At 43.7% G+C, this 20875-nt stretch overlaps 1 protein-coding gene across 2 annotated transcripts; it reads right to left on the bottom strand.

Moving 5' to 3' along the window:
• Positions 1-1235: 1235 nt before the first annotated feature.
• Positions 1236-16101, bottom strand: thumpd2 (THUMP domain containing 2). 2 transcript variants are annotated; one of them, XM_042332444.1, is made up of 11 exons: positions 16066-16101; positions 12528-12651; positions 11259-11391; positions 10031-10452; positions 7101-7178; positions 5943-5995; positions 5747-5834; positions 5267-5338; positions 3578-3692; positions 2684-2804; positions 1236-2419 (listed from the first exon to the last, which is right to left on the bottom strand). In XM_042332444.1, the coding sequence occupies exons 2-11, from the start codon at positions 12633-12635 to the stop codon at positions 2080-2082; spliced, it is 1530 nt and encodes a 509-aa protein (XP_042188378.1). In that variant the 5' UTR covers positions 12636-12651; positions 16066-16101; the 3' UTR covers positions 1236-2079. The 2 variants fall into 2 exon arrangements, with proteins under 2 accessions (XP_042188378.1, XP_042188383.1); XM_042332449.1 differs by having other exon boundaries at positions 12528-12690; positions 16066-16087.
• Positions 16102-20875: the final 4774 nt, after the last annotated feature.

Genomic DNA, 20875 nt, shown 5'->3' with positions numbered 1-20875 from the left:
CTTGTAAATCATTCCATGCCCTCACTTTAATCAATTTTACGCCGTTCTCGCTTGCTCAGGATGGGACCTGTTCTTATGAAGCACTCTGACATTATCATTGTATCATTATATCTCTCTAACCTCCTCTCCTCATAGCACTACCCACTGCCTCCACTCAACTGGCTCCGGTCTTCTCTTTGTCGCTCAAATCCTCCGCTCCACCATCAGTGGTCGTGCCTTCCACTACATCTCGAAGCTATGGAACTCTCTCCTTCATTCCCTTCACCTTGTCCCCTTTCCCCATTTCCAGGTTGCGCCTGATGACCTTCTTCTTCGAGGCGCCTCGTCACCTTCCCCTTCCCCCTGGTTCGGCATCGGGCTCCACCATTGTTAAGCGCTCCAGGACGCCACCCGACATGGAGGGCGTTATGTAAATGCAAGGTGTTGTTGGTGCCCATCCCTTCAGCTCTTCCTTTATTACATTGACAGATTATGTGTCAATTTAGTCTAACACGCTTTCCCTAATTCTATAATACATGGTGCCATTGAACTTGGTCAGTCTTGACAAGTATAAATTTCCTAAGTGTGCAAAAGGCAAAAGATCAACTGAGATAAATGCCTGGCTGCGTATGTCTAGAACAGGTTGTAAACCTCATCTCATCCATTTCTTGACCAGGAACAATCTCCCTGATGTCAGCAGAAAGCTGAATCTCATGATTGATAATAAAGAAATTAAATAGATCAAATGAGAAGATACATTTTTGTTTAAATGTACACATGGCTATTGGATGTCATCCAAAACTGTGGAATTATCTCCATTAGTGAATGGTGTTAATTCTTTTAAATGGGCGTAAGGTCCAAGCAAATTTACAGAATTAATGCATCGTATTAGATTAATTATACAAATTTGATGGTACTCAAATAGATTTACCTGCAAGATAATGATGAGATCTGAGAATGGACAATATATCAATACATTATATTCTACCAAGCTGCAGTTGGTGCAGGCGGGAGATTTTGAAGAGTCTCAGCACCTGGACCAACCGAAGGAGACTACTCCCGCTGGTCCCGTTCATCGTTAGGCCTCGAGTCCTGCGCCGGTCCCACTCACATATAGAGATTCTGATTCTATTCCTGTTTGTTGATATGCAACAAGGCAACAATAGGATGAATCCTCATCTCCCAAGGATTTAAAAGAAGGGAAGGGGAATAAAATCTGTGAGGATTGCTGCGACTGACTAATTGCCATCCAGTGTTGCCAGATTCATCTTCCATCTTGAAGACAAGGTACACAAGTTACAAGTCCTCAGTCACCACTACTTTTTTTGTATTTTATTTTAAAACAGAGCGGAGTAATAAAAATGTAAAAAACAGGATCCCATCAACATCCTGCATGCTGATACATTAGTCATACTGCACCTAATATTTATACATTATATAACAATGTTAATTTGTTTGAAAAATCTGGGAATACACATACACACACACAAATACACATCCACACTCATAAAATGCAATCTTCAGCAAAACAGAAGGATCAATACTTTTGCAAAATTGTACAACAAGTTATGGTTTTACAATAAAACTATACCTTAAATGGTATTGCCTGTCCCAAACATGCTCACAATTATTTTGCAAAAACAACAGAATTATTCACACTAATATAGTTCCAGCTAGACAAGTAGTCAATTTGGTTCAAAAACAAACCACTTGGTGAGGACACAAGTTTAGGAAGTCATTTAGCCCATCAAGCTTGCCCCACCACTAATAGTTATCCAGTCTAAAGAATTACATTTTAAAAACATTACTGCATGTCCTCTGCTCAACTTATCTTCATTTTCTCTTCTATTTCTGTTCAGCTTTATTGTATTTATATCATAATCTTCATGTTTTCTTCGATAATTATTTTGATACGTGTCATTTTTTTTTGTGCGGAATCACTGAATCCAAAAAGGCCTCTGACTGAATACTAGCTCCAAAGACGTTTGCGTAAGCCGATTAAGACTCAGCAATGTGAATTTGACACAATTGCATCAGGAGGTAATTTTAACATTTTTGAAAACGTCCTCTTATATAATCCACAACATTGGAAATGTTCATTCATGTTACGGAACACTTCTTGTATCTGTGTATAGCTGCCTCAGTTACACCCAGGCTCACTTGGAAAATACCATTCGATACTAGGGGAGCAATAGCCTTTATTTTCATTTCACATTTTTCATTTTCACCAGTGATGCCGGGCAAAGAAATATCCTCAACGACAATGTCAAAATCTTTCACTGGGTCTGAACAAAGCTTCGTTGATAATCTATCAGTGTCCTTTGCAGCAGAAAGTTCTGTTTGGTCACACTTTTGGTTCCTCGACTTGAACCACCTCTGCATTTCCAAAGACAGCTCTTGACTAAGTAAAAGCAAAAGAGTCCCACCTACACGAAGAACCCTATAAAACAAATGGTTGTTATAGAGAAGGTCTTACTCTGCAGTCATATAGGATTCCAATTAAGCCTTTAAAAATTCTGAGAGAATTTTTTTTAACATAATCTGAATTACTCAATACAGTAAGGAAATCCTCTTCACAGCAGTTTTACAATGATCAAATTGTGATACTTTCCCCTCCCCTTTAAAATTTCAATCAAACATTTTTAACAATATATGAGACTGACATTTAGATTGAGAAAGAGCACTGGTACTTGATGTGACTTACCTCACCATCTCTCTGATAATATGTGGCATTGCGGTCTTTGAGTCTTGTGAAATTTTAAACTTTTTTCCAAATGGAACATCACAAATGACTACATCCACACTTTCAGAAAGAAGAGGCAGTTCTGCAATGTACAACGCAGTAATTAAATGTTTATCGTAAAAAATACACATTTTAAAATTAAGCAAGGAATTGAATTGTTCCACAAGCTTCTCATGAGACATCCAGTGAACCAAATAATGAAAACATTGATTAGATTGGGGGCCATGAAGTTATGGTTCCACAATACCCTATGTACACATGAATACATTGTTTATGGGGTCCAAAACGCTACTCTATAATATTCACCATGTATTAAATCCATTTGACCAAATTTAAAACGCTGAGAAATTAAATTTACTCACAAAATAGTCATTACATTTTACAGTATATCCTTTTAAGACGTCCTCCCAACATGAAAGTTAACTAATTATTAATTAGTCTAGTTACACACAGCAATGACCACAAAAAGCCATGAAATGATTGGCCATTTTTAAAAAAAATCTATGGAATTACTGGCACTGTTTCCTTTTCAAATAATGTCATGGGATTTTTATCATCCCCTTGAACATGCAGATGGGACTTCAATTTAATGTGTCATTGAAGGATGGAATCTCTGACGAAGCATTCCCCCATCACTGCTCTGAGTTTCAGCCTGGACTGGGAGCTCAAAGTCCCAAAATTAGGTTTGAACTCACAGACGTCTGACTCAGAGGCAACAGTGCTATTAACTAAAGTTCTAAACTTGAAAACTAAAACTAATTTGAAACACACATTATTAACTGAAAGTTTGGTACAGCTAAATCATTGAAAAGTATAAATCTTGCATTTGACAGAGTACATAGAATTCACCAATACCTGTGACAGAAGCTCTCATTAGATCAATGTTGCCAGCTAGCTTTGCAAAGCATACATTGGTGGATGCTATCTTTAACTGTGAGGTATTGTTGTCAATCCCTTGGTAATAGGCATTCTGTAAAAGGGGTGGGGGGGGAGGAGTAAACGTAACAAAATAGTCAATTTCATCATGCTACAACTAAGAGGATAGAGTTTTCCTATAAATACAGAAATTTTCATTCAGTCATCTGGAATAGTTTCCTTTCCTGAATTTCCAGTATTCAATAACAAAGCAAAACATTGTTTCATACAAACCCATGGTCATATATCCAGGGATTGGTGTCTACCTTCATCGGTACACAGATCAGTAAAGAGCTGCTGCTAAACTTCTGAATCCCCAGCTGGTTGAACCATCTCTCAATGGTTGGTGTAAGAAAACAGGCTTTGTGGGGGAGCAGAAGAATGGTAGCAATACTCTCACTCGTTTTCTGCTGAGTGGCTCCCAAAGTGTTATTGGTACCTGCTATCCACTCAATGAGGGCTCAAAACTGGTGTTTATCAGATTTGATTGATCAACCTCCGGGCGATAAGAAAGGAGACCAGCTTAGAAATTGTAAGATCAGAATACAATTGATTCTCTATGGCAGTCTCAGTAGTCTGATACCCAACCTTAGGTCCTCGGTATCCCAAAACACTGGTGATGATGAAACAACCAGCCTGGCTCATTATTCAAACTCGGAGGAGCACACCAGGAGTCATTGGGATGGAATTTTTCCCATTCAATGCTGTTAACACTGCAAGCCAAAGCCCTAAAGAGCAAGGTGGTTCTAAATGGACATGCATGCCTGCCTTCATTTTCAATGGTTGCCTGTGGGGTTTTAGTTAATCTCCTGCAGCACCCCAATGTACGCTCTGGTATCTTTAAGTTATGGTTGTTGCCAACCGGCACCTAATTCTCTGGGAGTGTTCCTATGGGGAAGAGAGTACTCACTCTATACCAGATAAACGGAAACCATACATATGTGGAACTCTCAATATTTTGGTTTGGACTCTTATGTATGGGATTTTTATGTACATCAGATAACTGGCTGCCCCCACCCTCCAAAAAAAATCCAGATCAAGAAACCATATATCATATCAAAATTATTTGGAGGTAAACTTGTAAATTTTACATGGAATAATGGACAGGATAATGCAGGAAGATCAGGGACTTTTTCTGTCAAAACTGAGAAAGCAAAGCAGAACATTGTGATCGGCAAATAAATGCGACAGCAACTTTCTTTCTTTTGCATTTCTCACCACAATTTTTTTACCATCTTGATAACTGCTTCATTCTCCAGTAGTAAACTGTCTTCTTCAAAGCAAAAACTGAAGCAGTTATTAAGACGATAAAAAAATTGTGGTAAGAAATACGGAATGGTGAAAATATAGTAAGTTCTGAGTGCAGCTTTTCTTTTAAATGTTGCTGTCTTCTGAGTTTACTAAAAAAAAACTATTTTAACTGATCATATCAGCAATTTGTACAAGTAGGCCCAAACTTTATCAATGTCCTACCAGACATATTTGGCTACTGCTGCCCACCCGTACAGTAATTTAATATGAATTTAAACGAGGCAGTTCAGTAATGCCTCAGCTTTAATATTATGCAATGTTCAAAAAACAACTTGCCCTGCTCGCTCGACATGCAGAATGTTCTGATTCATTACTTACAGGCCATTCTTTGGCAGCTTCCACCAAGATGGTTCCCATTCCACACATTGGATCCAAGACAAATGAACCAGTCTAGAAACAGGGGGAAATAGTCCTATGTTTTATAGTTGCATGATGCAATTTAAAAATTATCACAGTATAGTATACAGTACTTACCACCATCAACATCACAGCTCAGTAAATATACATTAGATACATAATGCAGGATACCACCAAGTTGAAAAAAATAGGGTAGAAGAGATAAATTCAGAAGTAACGACAAGCCAAACTATGTTTAGCTTTGAGAGGCTTCATTATTGCAGAAAGAAGAGGATACCGAAGGAGATTAGAAGTTTCAGTTTGAGGTCCTGGGAAAAACAGAGTGAAAAATTATGTAATTGATCTCAGTTAAGTGGCTGCAGGGAAGCGCAATACTTTATGTAGTTAATAAGCAAAAATCCCATATTCAATCACAAATATTATTAAAACATTGATGCCTACCTTGATGTCAGCGAGATATGCCATTGCCCAAGCTACAGTAGATCTTAATCCAACGGTTTTAATATAATCTCTGCTAGCTAAAGGGAGCCTAGGACATATACAAGAACACATGCTAGTTAGAATGCGTGTACAATGTGTAATAACGTGCTAGCAATTAAGAAAAAAAGTCAAGCAAAATAATTATAAAGATTGATACCTCACAATAGGAATTCCAACCACACAATGAATGTCACTTAAATGAATAAAGACCTGCAAAGAAGGCATTGAATTAAATCTAATTGGTATCACATACGTTAGAAAAGTAGTTTATAAATGATAACTATTTAATAGTACAGGCATGCACAGGATATGCATAGAACTCGAGATTTAAATAATTCAGTAGCTGGACTAAATGACAAAAATATTTTCCATTCAAAGTAAATCTCTCTTTAAAAGTAAAAAACCATCAAAATGCTGTTTACTACCTTATAGAAAACCTTGGCAATTTTGACTAGTTATTTTTAGTCTTGTATACCATCTGATGTTCCAGATCCACTTCCCCCTCAGCTGTTCTATTGAAGTAGATCTCAGACACAACCTGGCGCCACTAAATTAATTTCAATCAGAATCACTAGGCAAAAAAATCAGAGATTTAACCCTGGTAGCTGCTGGAAGCAAGTTGAGAAGGTTTTACTTAGGTAACAACAGGGTTAGATATCCTTTGCCCAAAACATCCTGCAACCTTGGCAAGCAAACAATAGGTAAACAGAAAGGTTTCTATTAGCTCCAACTGAATGTATCTCATTAAGAAATAAAGGTCTTTCCTTATGACAGGTGTGATGACTAAATTAAAGTCAGGCATAGTGATTTTGGTCCAGCTTCAGTAGCTGCAGATTTGTTCATAAATCAATTTAAAATGCTGTTTCCGACTGAAGTTAACAGAGCCATTTTGGGATGTACAGAGGTTGTCCCCGAAACCACCATAGTGACTGAGGTAGGACTGTTTAAAAGTATTTCATTAAGGTTTATGAAGCTTTGCCAGTAGTACTCAGTGTTGGCTTCTTGGATTGATGTACAATTTTAAAATGCAAATGTGGTGATTCATAAATTTGCAGAACTGGCTTAAGCATCATATATTATGCTGATATTTTTGGCCCATGTGGCAAGATGTGAAGTGAATTTGGCAGCATAGCACAAGATCATGTGAAATTAAGCAGAAACCTTTCTATAAGATAAATCACTAACATCATGGGCACATAATAAAATAAGGCTCCAAGCACAGGGTACAAAACTCAGGATATTGACTACATTTTCTGTGGCTGACATGAAGGTAAGGACAAATCTGAATGCAGGTACCCAATTGCTATGCTCTTACCTCGAGTGTAGGGTTTCTCAACTCTGCTTTCCAGCCCATTTCCTTGGCAAGTGCAACCCCAATTGCTCTTCCCAACTCCTGTGAAGGAATAATATCTGCAGGATCAGTACATTCACAATCAAGGCCTTATGATCTTCAACAAAAAAACTGCAAATTCACATTCTGCGTCTGTGAAAACCTGGCCAGGAAGAGTTGAAAATTTATGATATAGTAGAAGACAGTATGCTGGAGTTATTTAAGAAATAGTTTGATGGTTTAATGACATGATGGTAAGATGAATATTCTAGAAAGAATCAAATCAAAGGATTCTTCATCAGTACCTGTCTGAATAATAATTTTTTCATTTGTTGCATTTTTTTAGCACACTATAGCAATCAGTGGATTTCACATCTCATCATCGAAACGTCACAAAATTTACTGTAAATTGTAGTGTCCATGGATTTTATGGGCTACCACTTTTAGCACTTCCAAAATTGCCCCTGGCAATAATGTTTCCACCCAACACATCTTGTAATATAAATTTACAGTGACAATGTGCAATTTGAAAATCAGGAGTAAAATCAGCAAAAGGAGTACTGTATTGTAGAAATACACTTAGTCCAAATACAAGTTAGGAACAATCTCAAATGTGATCTTGTGAGTCACATTGTAACTCAATGCAAATCTAAAGATGATCAACAACAACAAGATTACAACAAGATTTGTATAGTGCCTTTCACATCGGGAGTAAGTCCCAAGGCACTGGGACTGGCACTGTGCAGCATTTCAGACCCGAGCTCCGGTCAGGGGGGAGAAGGGAGGGGAGGGGAAGGGGGGTGACCAATGACATAGTCGAAGAGGAGGGTCTTGAGAAGGGACTTGAAAGAGGCTAAGGAGGGGGGTGAGGCGGTTTGATTGGAGGATGGAGTTCCAGAGGTTGGGGGCAGTGTGGCTGAAGGCTCTCCTGCCAATGATGGGCGGGTGGGTCTGGGGACATGGAGCAGGCCGGAGATGGCTGAGTGGAGCGAGTGGGTGGGTTGGTAGGGGGTTAGGAGGTCACAGAGATAGGGTGGGGCGAGGTCATGGAGGGCTTTGTAGGTGAGGTCCAGGATTTTGAACTGGATCCTTTGAAGGATAGGGAGCCAATGGAGTCGGGCGAGGGTGGGGGAGATGGGATCACGGAGATTGGTGCGGGAGAGGACACGGGCTGCAGAGTTCTGGATTATCTGCAGCCTGTGGAGGGAGGAGTTGGGAAGGCTGACAAGCAGGACATTTGCATAGTCGAGCCTGGAGGTGATGAAGGCATGAACAAGAGTTTCAGCGGCCTGAGGGGTGAGGTAGTGGCGGAGTCGGGCGATGTGTTACGGAGGTGAGGGAAGGCAGAGCGGGTCATTGGTTGAATGTGAGGGAGAAAAGACAGTTGAGGGTCGAACAAGACCCCTAGGTCTGTCTTGGTGAGTTGCAGTGTGCAACCATGGAGGTTGATGTTGCCAGAGCCTGAGGTGCTGAGGCGCTGGTGTGAGCCAATCAGGAGGGCCTCAGTCTTGTTCACATTCAACTGTAGGAAATTTGCCCTCATCCAGGACTTGATGTCCGACAGACAGTCTGTCAGGACAGCAGTGGTACTGGAGTTGAGGGTGGAGGCAGAAAGATAGAGTTGGGTGTCATCTGCACACATGTGGAAGTTGACCCCATGTCTGCGGATGATGTCACCAAGGGGGAGCATGTAGATATTAAAGAGGAGAGGGCCAAGGACAGAGCACTGGGGGACACGACAGTGTGGGGGCTGGAGAAGAATGCTTTAAGCAACCAGGCGTCTCAAACAGAAACGTGATCTGCATTGTTTTTTAAGCAAACACTATAGCAGTGGAAAAGTGGCCTTTTTAAAAACCTGTACATTAGTTTTTTAAATTTACACAATATTCTTGAAGCGCAGAATTAATGCCAGCTCAGCAACCAGTCACACTATTTCATTAACCACTGACTTCTGGTACATTTGCAATAGGCTTTATTATACTGCAGTGTTTCAATAATAATAAAAATAATCATCCTTGTATTTGATATAGCGCTTTTCACATCTTCTGGACGTCTCAAAGCGCTTCACAGAATATACTGTAAAGTGAATTGACTGTATATTTGTGGGCGAAACTCGGCAGCCAATTGTGCACAGCAGTGTCCCAAAAACAGTCGTGGATTGAAGTGACCAATTTATTATGTGTTTTTTCTTGAGGGATTATTTTCAGGCATGTGGAGTAAGGAGACTTGCCCAGGGTTTTGTCCTGCCGGAAACCGAACCCAGGTCTCTCGCTTGCCAGACGAGTGCTCTAACCACCGAGCTCCAAACCTCCAAATTCCCTCCCTCCTTAAAGGAGCAGATAAGGACTTACAGGAAAATATGCAACAATCCTACCATTTGATGCAGCACCTGGAAAATTAAAACATCCCAAAGTGTTTTACAGGGAAGGGAAAACAGCCTACAAATTATAAATCTGCCTTGGTTTTCTCCAATTACAGAGTAAAAAAATCATTTTGTTTCAGAACTTCTCTGTTCTGCTCAAAGTTCCTGCAATATTAATTCCCTGTGCATTATGCAGTATTATGCAGTATTATGGAGTCCTGTAGCTCAGTGGTTAGAGCACTCGCTTTGTAAGCGAGAGACCTGAGTTCAATTCCAGGCAGAGGGCGAAACCTTAGTCAAGTTTCCTTACTCCACACAGAGCCTAATAATAATCCCTCCAAAAAACAAAACAATAATAAATTGATCATTTTCAATCTACGATTGTTTGTGGGACATTGCTGTGCGCAATTGGCTGCCGCGTTCGCCCAGAAATATAGTCAATTCACTTTACAGTATATTCTGTGAAGCGCTTTGAGACGTCGAGAAGACGTGAAAAGCGCTATATCAAATGCAAGGATTATTATTATTACATAATACATTTGAAAATAATTACCTGTGCAGTAAACCTTTTAGCCATTTTGCCACTGCAACGACAGGAGACTCTGAAACTCATTCTGGTGGTATCACTTTCATTCGTAGGCTTACATGGCTCATCAGGGGGCAGTGTGCTCTGTGATGCTGTAACACTTTCCTGGCGGTTTCCTTGAGTTTTTGAAAGGAGATCAGATTGTCCGGTTGGACTTTTATCCGGGGCTGTAACTGCGGCTTCATCTAGGTCACTGTCTAACTTTTCTCTTTTAGTCTTTGTCTCATTGCTTTCTTCCTGGGATGGCCGTTTTAGCCCGTTTTCAGTCACACCTAAAGTTTGTTCTTCTGGTTTATGAAAGTCCTGAAGATTTTCCCATGTGGAAACACTGTTCAACCATTGGCTAGGTTCTCCAATCACACATTTCTGAAGAACATAAATTCCTTTTCCTTGGAATTTAAAACAAAGAAAAAACTTGAGTTTTGCTGTAAAAATAGAAGCAGCTAAAGTACTGCTGAATCAACAACAGACAACCTATAAGTGGAATGTAAAAAAGCCTACGTTCAGACTATTAGAGGAGGTGTATGTGCTTCACTTATTTCGAAGGATGCTCATTTGGGGTTTCGCTGATGCAACCAGTTTGAATATAACTGCAAACAAAGCTACAGGAAATAAATACTTTATTTCCATCTTTGTACAAGAGAATATAAGGTCTAATAGTCAAATACATGGTAAACATATTTATTAATAGTAATCCTTACATTTGGTAGAACGCCTTTAACGTCAGGAGGACGTCCCGAAGTGCTTCACTAAATATACTGAAAAGTGTTGTGTGTTATGTAAACCAATACAGCAAATTTGTACACAATTTTCCATGAAGCAATGAACAATTTTATTTGGAGAATTGTTGGCCAGGGCACCATGAGAATCTTCCCTCTCTTTTTGAATAGCGCCATGGGATCTTTAACATGCATCTGAAAACGCAGACGGGACCTGGGCTTAATGTCTCATCTGAAACACGGCTCTTCCAACAATGCAGCGTTCTTAAGCACTGCATTGGAGTGTCAGCTTAGACGAGGTGACTTCCAAGGCTTGGGGCTTGAACCCACAGCCTTCTGTCTCAGAGGTGAAAGTGCTACCAACTGAGACAAGCTGACATTTACTGCTGTAGTTACACACCAGCATTGAAATTGAAGATGTGCTATAGTTAAATACCTTAAGAGCTGGCCATTTTTTTTGAAAACAAATGTCATACCTCTATATCCAGGAATCTGAAGTGGAGGTAACTTTTTCACAAGTAGAAACAGTCTTTCTGCGCATTTCAGACTCTTCAGTTTTTTCAAATCTGCTTCAGATGTAAAGAACACTTTTCCAGAGATTTGTTCCACCTGACAAGAAAGAAGGAATAATACAATTTCCACTTTATTTATCAAATACGATGCCTGTCAGTGGAATTAATGCTAAAAATAACTATCAATTCATAAAATGTTACAGCCAATCTAGAAACCATATGAAGCTACATAGCTCATTTCTATGAATGAGAAGGCTGGTAAATTAAACCAATTACCAAATTAAAACTTAAATTAATGTTGTCTTAAACCTTAAAATTGTGCAGAATTAAATTCTTGAATTCATTTGAATTTCTTTTTAATAACCGCAGAAGAAACAGATTCCAAATTAAGAACGAATCAATCTGCACAATTTTAAAGCTTAAGACAAAATGGTCTTTCAGGCTCAGATCAGGAGAATTTAGGGTCTTATGTTTGATCTTTTTGAAGCTTCTAAACTTTTTATTTTATAGACAGTGTAACATAGTTGCATGTAAAAATTAAATATACTGTCTAAATAACATAGGGTAGCATTCTGCTACACAAATCCATCCCTTTCTTGGTTAAAGCGTCTGAATGCCTTTGAAATACACAGAGTGAAGATCCAGAGTTTTGAGTCCTTAACCGATTTTCAAAGGGATATTATAATTAGACACTAGCATTTCCTCAAAGGAATGGAAGAGGTGAGGAGAAAATTAAATATTATCCCATTATATTGGCATTCAAATTTGCAGCGACAGGCAGGGCCTAGAGGGCAATCTGAGCCCTAGCACAGTGTGGGGAAGAGCTGCTATGACAAAACAAATAAAAAGAATGTAATTTTGATTGAAAGTAGCAAACCTTCATAAAATGTTAAAAACAAAATAGCGCTCCTCCTACCACATCATATTTTCTATTTGGATAGGCTAAAAGATCCCCAAATTATAAGACACATCATTGTATTGTGAGTGATTTAACATAATCATAATATCCTCCATCTACCTAATCCACATAGAATAAATGCCTCTGTTTAACAGACCCTGGCCATTCCCTCCAGATCCCAGCCTCTCTTTACAGTCCTCCCCAAGCCCCAATAAAGGGGTTTGGAGCGGCTCGAAACAGGAGCAAGGAGTTTTGAGGAGCTGGAGAGATTAGGGGTTTGAATTTGAGAGACAGGACAGCTAGTCCTTTATTACTGTAGTGCTTTATTTACTCACATTAGAGGCAGACAGTTTCAGACACACTTCTTCCGCCAGGAATCTCTCCGTGCCTCTGCTGGCTGTGCAGAAATATCGGTTCCCGGGAGGCACCATCACTCCAGACATATCTTCTGCTAAACAGCTTGAGCGAGGTAAGCATTATAATAAATGTAGACAGAGCCTGGGGAGAATGCTATAACTGTGGACAGAATCCGGGGCGGGGCAGGGGTAGTAATTCCCTTGTCTTCCTGAAATCTAAAGCCATCTCCAAACCCACTTGCTCACCCTGATATAACAGCCACCTCTGCTCCCTCAAATTCCAAACCCAGATGCTCGAGCGCAATTGGCACAAACCCGGCCTCAAGATTCACCGCCAAATGTGGCTCAAGCATCTGAGTTCCTATTGCCTCTCCCTCTCTCAGGCCAAATCTGCCTTTTACTCCAAGGCCATTCTGGAGGCTGAAATAATCTTAAACGTGTTGTTCTCCACCACTCACCACCTTTGTGCGCCCTCAAGCACCCTCGATCCTTGCCTTGAAGTGCGAAGAGCTCCTGGACTTCTTCATTTCCAAGATAGTTAACACCCGGATTCTGAAGGACTGTCTCCCTCCTCCTCCCCATCACGTGTGTGTCTGGAGACGCTCCGACCACAGTAGCGTCAGGTAAACAATCGGCAACAGAGTGCTGAGACCAGGTGTCAAAAATTGTGGCTGCACCTCTCTATTGGCCCAGTACATCACCTACTCTTCCACTCTACTCTCCTTTGCCCCATTTCTCCTTCCTCCCTCTCAACCACCATCACAACAACAACTTGCATTTAAATAGCCCTCCTCACGCAGGGTAGTGTGCCAAAATGCCTGACAGTGGCGAAGCACAATGCTGAGCTGAGATTACCATAGAAGAGGAAGGTCTTCAGACGCAATCTGAAGATGGGGAAGGATGGGGCAAGGCAGAGGGATTGACAGAGTGTTCAAGAGTTTTGGAGCAGTGGCTGAAAGCACAGCCACCGATGGTGGAATAGAGGCCACGAGGGACAAGCAAGAAGCAGACAATCGAGCGCAGGCAACGGGAAAACGGGAAGCGTTGCTGGGGAGTAAGCAGGTCAGTGAGGTAGGGAGGTGCCAGGGCATGAAGTGATTTGGAAACACGTGTGAGGAGCTTGAAATCAATCCGTTCACCAACACAACACGATCCTCAAAAAAAAATACCCTTGATCCCTCAAACCTACTGACTTGCCTTTCCTTGCTAAAGTTCTGGAACATGTTGTTGCAAATCAACTTCGCTCTCACCTCTCCCTCCACTCCCTTCTCGAGCTCCTCCAGTCTGGTTCAAGATGCTCACTCAAGTGTATAAATCCCTCAATTTCTTGGTACCCCCATATCTCTGTAACCTCCTCTCTTCCCACAGCAGTATCCGCTGCCTCCGTTCTACTGGGTCCGGCCTCCTCCGTGTCCCCCGAATCTTCTGCTCCACTATCGGCGGCCGTGCGTTCAGCCACTACGCCCCAAAACTTTGGAACTCCCTCCCTCAATTGCCTCGCTCCCTCCTTCCCCATCTTCAGGTCGGGACTGAAGACCTTGCTCTTCGACCACTCCCATAGTCACTTTCACCCTCCCCCTGGCTCTGCCTCGGGCTCTGCCATTGTTAAGTGCTCTGAGACACCGCCGGGCATGGAGGGCACTATATAAATGCGAGTTGTTCTTGTTTCCGCCCAGCTCACAGCGGAGAGACACGAATCAAAGCCACTAATGACATCCTCTCTCTCGGTGACCAGGGCTCTGCCTCCTTGTCCTCCTGGACCGCTCTGCCCATTCTACAGTCAATCACGCTATCCTCCTCCACTCATCCACTGCCACGGGAGCGTACTTACTTGGTTCAAGTCCTACTTAACCAACTACCATCACTTAATCTCCACAAACGTTTTTTTTCCTTCTGCCCCAGCACAGTCACCTGCTCTATCCTTGCTCTGAACTCCTCAACATCTCCAGCCTATCCCTAAGATTTACCGGAACCGGACTTAACCTGGGCTTCAGGTTTACCCCAGTTGTCCCTTCTCCCCCACATTCGGTCCCCAACCAATAATAATAATAATAATAATCCTTGCATTTGATATAGCGCTTTTCACGTCAGGAGGACGTCCCAAAGCGCTTCACAGAACACATTGTAAACTGAATTGACTGTATATTGTGGGCGAACGTGGCAGCCAATTGCGCACAGCAATGTCCCACAAACAGTCGTAGATTGAAAATGACCAATTTATTATTGTTTTGGTTTTGGAGGGATTATTATTAGGCTCTGTGTGGAGTAAGGAAACTTGCCCAAGGGTTCGCCCTCTGCCTGGAATTGAACTCAGGTCTCTCACTTACAAAGCGAGTGCTCTAACCAAGACCGCTTTCCTCCACCTCTTTCACACTGCCCACCTCCAACCGTGTCTCACTTCAAACACAGCCAAAATGATCCTCCACGTCTTCATTACCTCCCTCCCCGACTGACACCCCAGCTCCACAACCCACAGACTACAACTGATCTCTATCAGCTCTGCCCATATTCTCATCCACACTAAGCTCTGTGCCCCCATCACACCAGTCCTCCCCACAGGGTCCCACTGACTCCCTAACACAGAACGGATCGGTGTCGAGATTCTCTCACTCGTGCACCAATCCCTCCCTAACCTTTCCGACCTGCTTTCTCCCCTCTGTGGCACCAGCTGCCTCGACTGGCCCTGCGAGGCGCCCTGACTGTGCGTCGCGCCTTCCACTCCACCACAGGCCGCCCGCCGCGCACGCTGCCAGCCACTGCGCCCCGAAACTCTGGGGCGCTCGTCTCTCTCCCTCCCGCCGCGTGGCCCTCTCCCCCTCCCGCCGCGTGGCCCTCTCCCTCCCGCCGCGTGGCCCTCTCCCTCCCGCCGCGTGGCCCTCTCCCCCTCCCGCCGCGTGGCCCTCTCCCTCCCGCCGCGTGGCCCTCTCCCTCCCGCCGCGTGGCCCTCTCCCTCCCGCCGCGTGGCCCTCTCCCTCCCGCCGCGTGGCCCTCTCCCTCCCGCCGCGTGGCCCTCTCCCCCTCCCGCCGCGTGGCCCTCTCCCCCTCCCGCCGCGTGGCCCTCTCCCTCCCGCCGCGTGGCCCTCTCCTTCCCCCCCCTTTTCGGTGTCACCTGAAGACCTTCCTCTTCGACCTCTGGTGCTAACGCTCACCTCCTCCCCCCCCCACTCCGGGTCAGGCTCCCACACTGCCCTGTGCTGAGAGACGCCGAGTGTTATAATAGCCCTTCGCGTGTGACATAGCGCTCGTCACGTCTTCTCCACGTCTCAAAAAGCGCTTCACAGAACAGACTGTACAGTGAATTGGACCGTATATTTGTGGGCGAAACCCGGCGGCCAATTGCGCAGAGCAGTGTCCCACAAACGGTGGTGGATTGAAGTGACCAATTTATTATTATTATTTATATGAACAGCAGTAGTTGGTGTTGGATGTCGCTGACAGTCCTGGGGGGGGGGGGGGGGGAGGGGGAGAGACGGGACTGTGTGTGTGTGTGTGTGTGTGGGGACTGATCGCCACTGACCTGCTCCCTGTCTGTAAGCGCCAGGCCGGCCGGCCGGAAGTGACAACATTCTATGCGACGCGGTGGTTTGAAATTTGACCGTTACATCGTCACGTCCGGTGTCAGGAAACGCCTCCTTTTATGGGCAAGTGAGTGAGCGCCGCCTGTCCTGCCTCGCGGCCCCGCCCTCAATCCCCCCATCACCACCACCACCACCGTGACCAGGTCGGGGCGGGTTTGGGTTGTTTTGGGGCGTTTTGGGGTTGTTTTGGAGCGTTTTTTGTGGTTGTTTTGGGGCGTTTTTGGGTTGTTTTGGGGCGTTTTTGGGTTGTTTTGGGGCGGATTTGGGTTGTTTTGGGGCGGTTTTGGGGCGTTTTTGGGTTGTTTTGGGGCGGGTTTGGGTTGTTTTGGGGCGGGTTTGGGTTGTTTTGGAGCGTTTTTTGTGGTTGTTTTGGGGCGTTTTTGGGTTGTTTTGGAGCGGGTTTGGGTTGTTTTGGGGCGGGTTTGGGTTGTTTTGGGGCGGGTTTGGGTTGTTTTGGGGCGGTTTGGTTGTTTTGGGGCGGGTTTGGGTTGTTTTGGGGCGTTTTTGGGTTGTTTTGGGGCGTTTTTGGGTTGTTTTGGGGCGGATTTGGGTTGTTTTGGGGCGGTTTTGGGTTGTTTTGGGGCGGTTTTGGGTTGTTTTGGGGCGTTTTTGGGTTGTTTTGGAGCGTTTTTGGGTTGTTTTGGGGCGTTTTTGGGTTGTTTTGGGGCGGTTTTGGGTTGTTTTGGGGCGTTTTTGGGTTGTTTTGGGGCGGATTTGGGGCGGTTTTGGGGCGGGTTTGGGTTGTTTTGGGGCGGGTTTGGGTTGGTTTGGGCGGGTTTTGGGTTGTTTTGGGGCGGGTTTGGGTTGTTTTGGGCGGGTTTGGGTTGTCTTGGGCAGGTTTGGGTTATTTTGGGGCGGGTTCGTGTCCTTTTTGGGCGATTTTTTTTGGTGTGGGCGGGGGGGGGGGGGTTTCTTCTGTGGCGGGGGTGAGAAAAACGGCTTTTTTTAAAACCAATAAAAAAATTAAAACATTAAAAAAAATTAAAACCTGCAAAAGTATATCTGCCCCCCACCCCCACCCCCAAGAAGAGCTTTTGTTACCCAGTTTGGAAAGGGCTCCCCACTTGTGCCAATGCCCTGCAAGGATTATTATTATTATTATTATTATTATTATCTGGGGGGTGGGGAGGGGTGGGGGTTCTTCTCTCTCAGCTCCTGTCACTCTGCAGCCGTCACCTGAACCGCTTCACTGCAAACAGACGCCAACGGTTTCAAAAATCGAGGTGCGGTGCAGCTCAGGGGTGAGAGCGAGAGGACCCGGGTTCGATTCCCGGGCGGGCGAAGCGTTAGGCAAGTTTCCTTACTCCCCGCGCCTCTGCTTACCCAGCAATCGCTTTTCCGGGGGTAATAATCTTAAAAAGAATAATAATTTTGTCCCGTAACCCATGACTGCTTCAATCATAATAATAATAATAATAATAATCCTTGCATTTATTGTAGGACCTTATAATAATAATAATAATAATCCTTGCATTTGATATAGCGCTTTTCACGTCGGGAGGACGTCCCAAAGCGCTTCACAGAACACACTGTAAAGTGAATTGACTGTATATTTGTGGGCGAACGCGCAGCCAATTGCGCACAGCAATGTCCCACAAACGGTCGTAGATTGAGAATGACCAATTTATTATTGTTTTTGGTTTTGGAGGGATTATTATTAGGCTCTGTGTGGAGTAAGGAAACTTGCCCAAGGTTTCGCCCTCTGCCTGGAGCTGAACTCAGGTCTCTCACTTGCAAAGCGAGTGCTCTAAGCACTGAGCTACAGGACTCCATATTCTTAGCGTTCCCCCCCAAGCCTTAGCTCTTGCCAATCTCCACCTAAATTTTCCAGGATTAGGTAAGTAGGGTACGTGATTGAGGAGAGGGTGTGCTGCATCAGAACTAAACCAGGATGAAGCCTAAACCTCGAAGTGTCCTTAGAACAAATCTATGAATTTGTATGAAATATTAAAAAAATGCGCTTGAGTCCAGTTTTCAATAATTTACTCGTTTCATGAATTCATTACAGTCAATTGTACTCCGAGCGCTCGAGAGAGTCAATTAAATATGATAAACTCTTAAGTGTCACTCTTCTTTATCTTCTGAGTACTGGGCAGCAGCTGTGACAGGAGATGGACTTCGAGTGCTGCCAATGGCATGAATGTTTCTCCAAAGAGGCGATCCACTCTGTTCAAATGATGATCATGAAAAGAAACAAAAGCTATCTCCACCTTCCTGCATGTCTCTACCACAAAAAGCTACCCCATACCACACATCCCACTCTTACAGAAGTGTTGATATCCGCAACCCCCAGTAATGTGCATAAGGAAGATGGCATTCTTTTGAGCTGAATTGCTTGATTTAATCTAAATTTTCTGATACATTTCTCAAGGTTAACATTTCATTCCTCTTTTCCCCAACTGTACACACTAAGAACCCAAACTCCAATGAATATTTGCAGGCACAACAAAAATGCAGCCCAGTTGGTCTCATTGTAAAAGCACTAACTCAATTGAAAAGCAGACTTGATGATTTCTTGTTCAAATTCCATTTCAAGGCTATGGTATCTGATCTCAGCCAGAGCAGCAGTTGGAATGCAAATAATTGGCCTTGGGAGAGAAAGCATTGGAGGTTGGGTTCTTGCTTCTGATTCCTATCCAAAGATGACTGCTAGAAGGCATGTGTTTGTGTGTATGTGTGAGTATAAGTATCGAGTGAGAACGGAATCAAATTTGGTTGAAACACCCATCGCATCAAATATCGTGTCAACGATCAGCATCAAGTCATGAATAATAGTCACTTGGGCATCCACAAGAGGGTGACTGATGGCCTGGAAACATACCCCAGAAAATGTATCAAAAGCACCATCACAATGACATCCCCAGTCTCTTGCATTCATAAGCTGGGCACCAGTTTTCTGTACCACAGCAACACTTCCATGAGTAAAAAGACACTTCAGGTGACATGAATGCATCAACCTGGGCATCTTAGGTCACAGGCATAAAAATAAATGTGTTTTGTTAAGCGTATATAATTGTTTTCTCGTGTGTGAAAGTATGGGAATAAATAGCATGAAATATTCATGTCAATGCAGAGTGGATGAGAAGGGTGACACTTCTGCGCAGTGAAGTGTTCTTGAAAAGCTGAAAATGAAATATTTATGTTTTAATCTTGTTTTATAAGGATTTATCATTTGCAGAATACAGGCATTTTTGACCCATAAGAAATAAAATAGTTCATAAGAAGTTTGCAAGTTCTTTTGCCTATTTTTAAATAGGTTAGCGGCTGGCTGAGAGTGAATTTTATGATCAGAAACAATCCTTCTCTGATCTGCTGCAGAGGAAAGTCAATGACAGTAACCCGCCCTGCTGCACAGCATTTCAACAACAACAACTTGCACTTATATAGCGCCCTCCATGCATGGTAGAGTCTCAGATCGCTAAACAGTGGTAGAGTCTGACTCTGAGCCAGGGGGAGGCAGGAGGTGGCCGTAAGTACGGCCGAAGAGGAAAGTTTTCAGGCGGGATTTGAAAGGGGAGAGAGGGAGCAAGGCGGAAGGATTGAGGAAGAGCGTTCCAGAGTTTTGGGGGCAGTGGCTGAAAGCGCGACCTCCGATGGTGAGGCGGAGGGTGCAAAGGATGAGCAGGAAGCCGGTGCCAGTTGAGCGGAGGCGCCGGGTGCTGGTTTGGGGAGTGAGGAGATCGGAGAGGTAGGGAGGTGCCAGGGAGTGAAGGATTTGAACATGAGTGTGAGGATCTTGAAGTCAATCCGTTCAGTGATGGGGAGCCAGTGGAGCCTGACCAGAACTTCTGAGATGTGGGTATGGAGTTTGGTCCGGATCAGCACGTGGGCAGCAGAGTTTTGAATGAGCTGGATCTTGTGAATGGTGGAGCTGGCGAGGAGTGCGTTGGAGTAATCCAAGCGTGAGGTGACGCATGCACGAGGGTTTCAGCTGCATTTGGGGTAAGGTACACTCGGAGGCGGGCAATATATTGAGAGGCAATATTGGTTTTGTTGTTCTTATTCCAACAAGTCATCGCTCATTCCCCTCTCGCATTGTTAAAAAAAAGAAAAAAACTTGTATGTGGTAGCGTTACAATGATAATTCTTGCTTTTGCTACAGCATCTTTCACATCAGGAGGACATCTCAAAGCACTTCACAGAACTTACTGCAAAGTGACTGTGTATTTTGTGAATGAACACAGCAGTCCATTTGAGCACAACAGTGTCCCACAAACAGCCATGAAGTGAATGACCAATTATATTTGGAAGATTGTTGGCCAGGACACTGAAAGAAACCCCCTCCCCTTGTCGAGTAACGCTATGTGGGATCATAATATGCACTTGAGCAGGCAGATTGGACCTTGGGTTAACATCTCATCCAAAGGGCAGCATCCTGACAATGCAGGACTCCCCCAGCACTGAATTGGAGACTCAGTGTGCACTATGTGAGTTCAAAGTTCTGATGTGGGACTAGAACCCACAATCTTCTTATTCAGATGAGTGCTTCCTACCAACTGAGGTAGACTGATACGTCCCAAATTCTGGATTAGCTCTGAAATGGTAAGAACATAGAGTAAATTTACAGCTCCACTCCCCATTATCACCACTACCACCACCACTACCCTCATCATAAAACACCTACAAGTGCTGCTCGCTGCTTTGAGGAGGAACCTCACCACCCGCCCCCCCCCCCCCCCCCCATACGCCAACCGGAACACTCCAAAAAATAACCAATTTGGGGAGGGGAGAAAATTACTGGGGAAATTC

This window comes from Callorhinchus milii, unplaced genomic scaffold (assembly GCF_018977255.1).
Source record: "Callorhinchus milii isolate IMCB2004 unplaced genomic scaffold, IMCB_Cmil_1.0 Scaffold1, whole genome shotgun sequence".
NCBI classification, from domain to species: domain Eukaryota; kingdom Metazoa; phylum Chordata; class Chondrichthyes; order Chimaeriformes; family Callorhinchidae; genus Callorhinchus; species Callorhinchus milii.
The sequence above is the reverse complement of the archived record's forward strand: the minus strand, read 5'-3'. Positions and strand labels throughout refer to the sequence as shown.